The sequence below is a fragment of the Echinococcus granulosus genome (genome assembly GCF_000524195.1).
Source record: "Echinococcus granulosus chromosome Unknown EG_S00134, whole genome shotgun sequence".
NCBI lineage: Eukaryota > Metazoa > Platyhelminthes > Cestoda > Cyclophyllidea > Taeniidae > Echinococcus > Echinococcus granulosus.
In genome coordinates, this window is record NW_020170514.1 from 32,633 (window position 1) to 35,052 (window position 2,420).

At 44.2% G+C, this 2,420-nt stretch overlaps 1 protein-coding gene across 1 annotated transcript in view; it reads right to left on the minus strand. All coding sequences in view use genetic code 11, as the record gives it.

The window, feature by feature from the left end:
- The window catches only part of EGR_09145 (Protocadherin-9), a gene marked incomplete at both ends in the record, with an annotated part of 10,223 nt that extends 8,514 nt beyond the window's left edge, over positions 1 to 1,709 (minus strand). The window contains one exon of the mRNA XM_024498394.1: positions 141 to 1,709. Within this exon, the coding sequence (XP_024347177.1) occupies positions 141 to 1,709 (1,569 nt within the window). The remainder of the gene's footprint in view (positions 1 to 140) is intronic.
- Positions 1,710 to 2,420: the final 711 nt, after the last annotated feature.

The window sequence follows — 2,420 nt, forward strand, 5'->3', positions numbered from 1 at the left end:
TACATAGAATTCTAACTAGTTGAGGATTTAAAGCCTAAAGACTCCTGATTTCGGGAATAATTTTCACACATGACAGTGGTCTAACTTCCTGATAAACTGGGCGCAGAGGTTAAAGCAAGTTAATCACCAGCCGAAATTACCGAAAATTGGTAGAGCTGTTGCTGGAAATAGGGTTGATTGTCGTTTTTGTCGATGAGGGTTATGGGAATTATTTTGCTTGAGATTTGCGGTGGCACTCCTCGATCAACACATTTAAGTGTGACCGAGGTCAAAGCCTCCACCTCTCTGTCAAATCGACGCGCCGATAGAAGTTGGTAAACCTTTGTTGCGCCGATCCAAGGCAGTGTGTGCAGAGTAAAGTCCGGTGTCCCATCCAGGTCACATTCAAACTCGCCATCAGCATCCGAATCGGGATCGCTCACCGCTACAGTTGCTACCAACTGGCCTGAAGGCATTTCTTCCACCAAACAGAAGTTATCCCTACTCTCATCAAATGTAGGATAGAAGGTGGTATCGTACATATCTTCCACCTTTGGTGTTGCTGGTGTGAGACTTATAATTGGAGCATTATCATTGACATCGTGGAGAATAATTACCACAGTTGCTAGGGCAGTTAGGGGTTGCGGAGCGCCGTCTTCAGCGATCATAGAAAAGACGTACTCAGGGATACCACCAGAATCACAATCTAGGATGTTTTGCACAATAATTTTGCCCGTCTCTGACTCAATAGCAAAATCGCGTCGGACAAATTCGGGTGTGGAGAATGAGAAGCGATAGCGCACACGACCAAAGTCTCCAGCGTCGGCATCTGTTGCTGTGGGATGAAGATGAAGGGCTGTACCAACGGACAAAGATTCGTCAATTTCAATGACGAAACGAGCTTGTCGTGCCTCCTCCTGGGAGAAATTCTTGAGATGGACAAAAATGGGTGGATTGTCATTCTCATCTACAAGATAAACTCGAAGTCCAACTACAACACGTTGCCCGCCGCCATCAATTGCCGCCATCTGCATCTCATACTCCTCCCTCTCTTCCCTGTCAAGCACTTCTAAAACCTGCAGACGCGGAATCACCCCATTTGGGCCCGCCGTGCAGAGGAGAGAAAAACGACCATTTCCATCTGTCTTAACAAGTTCGTAATTAACTATACCGTTCTTTCCATAGTCCCGATCTTCAGCGAGAGGTAGGTCAAACATGCTACCTGTTGGTGCATTCTCCGCTATGAACAACTCAATGGACGGTTCTTTTTCCTTTGAATTGCGTAGTTTGCTCAGGGCAGAATCAGGCCATCGAGGGATATTATCATTAACATCGATGATGGTTATGCGCAGACTAAAAACAACACCATCGTGAGCGAAGAGAACGCCTGACCACGCACATGTTTCAGGCCAGCTGGGTTCGCGGCACAACTTCCTGTCGTTGTCACGATCAAGCAGTCGGTTGACCACTACCGTTTTTTGACCCGGTCCTTTTAGTGCAAAGTACGTTGTATCTTGCAACATAAACAAGGGCCTATCGTCCTGTTTTTTAGAATAATCAGATCCATTGAAGCTGTCCAACGTCCCCACAACATCACCAATAGCCGCATTCTCGGAGATAACAAAGCTTATGATGCCTGCATTAAATTTGGAGGAGGCCAGGGAGGAATCGAATAGGGTTAAGATAATGTAAAGGATGGAGAGACCCATGCCGATATCGAAGTATAGCATATTGCTTTGGGGACAGGAAGTAGGGGAGCGTGGACTACAACAGTGCAGACTCCCCACTAGTACACATGAGCTGGAGCAGTCTGAGTCTTACAGGAGGCAGCTGATTGGATAAGCTGAGGTGGACCAATGGAGTAAGACCACCATTCCGAGACTAGTCTTTTGCCCGGCCTTGTCGTTGAGGGGGGAGTGACAATTTGTTAAATATATGATTATGTATGGATAAATAAATTGTAAAGCGTTAGGACGTCCCTTCACTTCTTGCAAACTAAATCGGAGTACTTGGTCACACTGCTGCCGGCTTTACTGTGATATGACATTGTGGTGATTTTATTCGTTAAAACCAAATAAGAATAAATGGTTAGGTTACAAATTTGCATGAATATCTTTTCTGTTCTTATTTCTTAACTAAATAGATGAGTGGCTCAGTAAACAATGTAAGTTGGAATGGTAGGTAAAAAGAGGCAAACCTGATGGTTTTTCTCTAAATTCCCAAATACTATGGCTCAGTTGTGTACTAGGGGCTACTAAACCTTGCCTGCAAATTTAATGTTTGAAGAATCAGGGAAACTCATAAAGAAGATGATTAATGAGGTTTTATACTTTCAAGAATGGGAATTCCCTGCCCCCTTTTAAGGCTACTTATTTACATCTAGACGGATAATCACTAAAATAAAAAAGCCCAAATTATAAAATTAGGATCCATACCCTTAG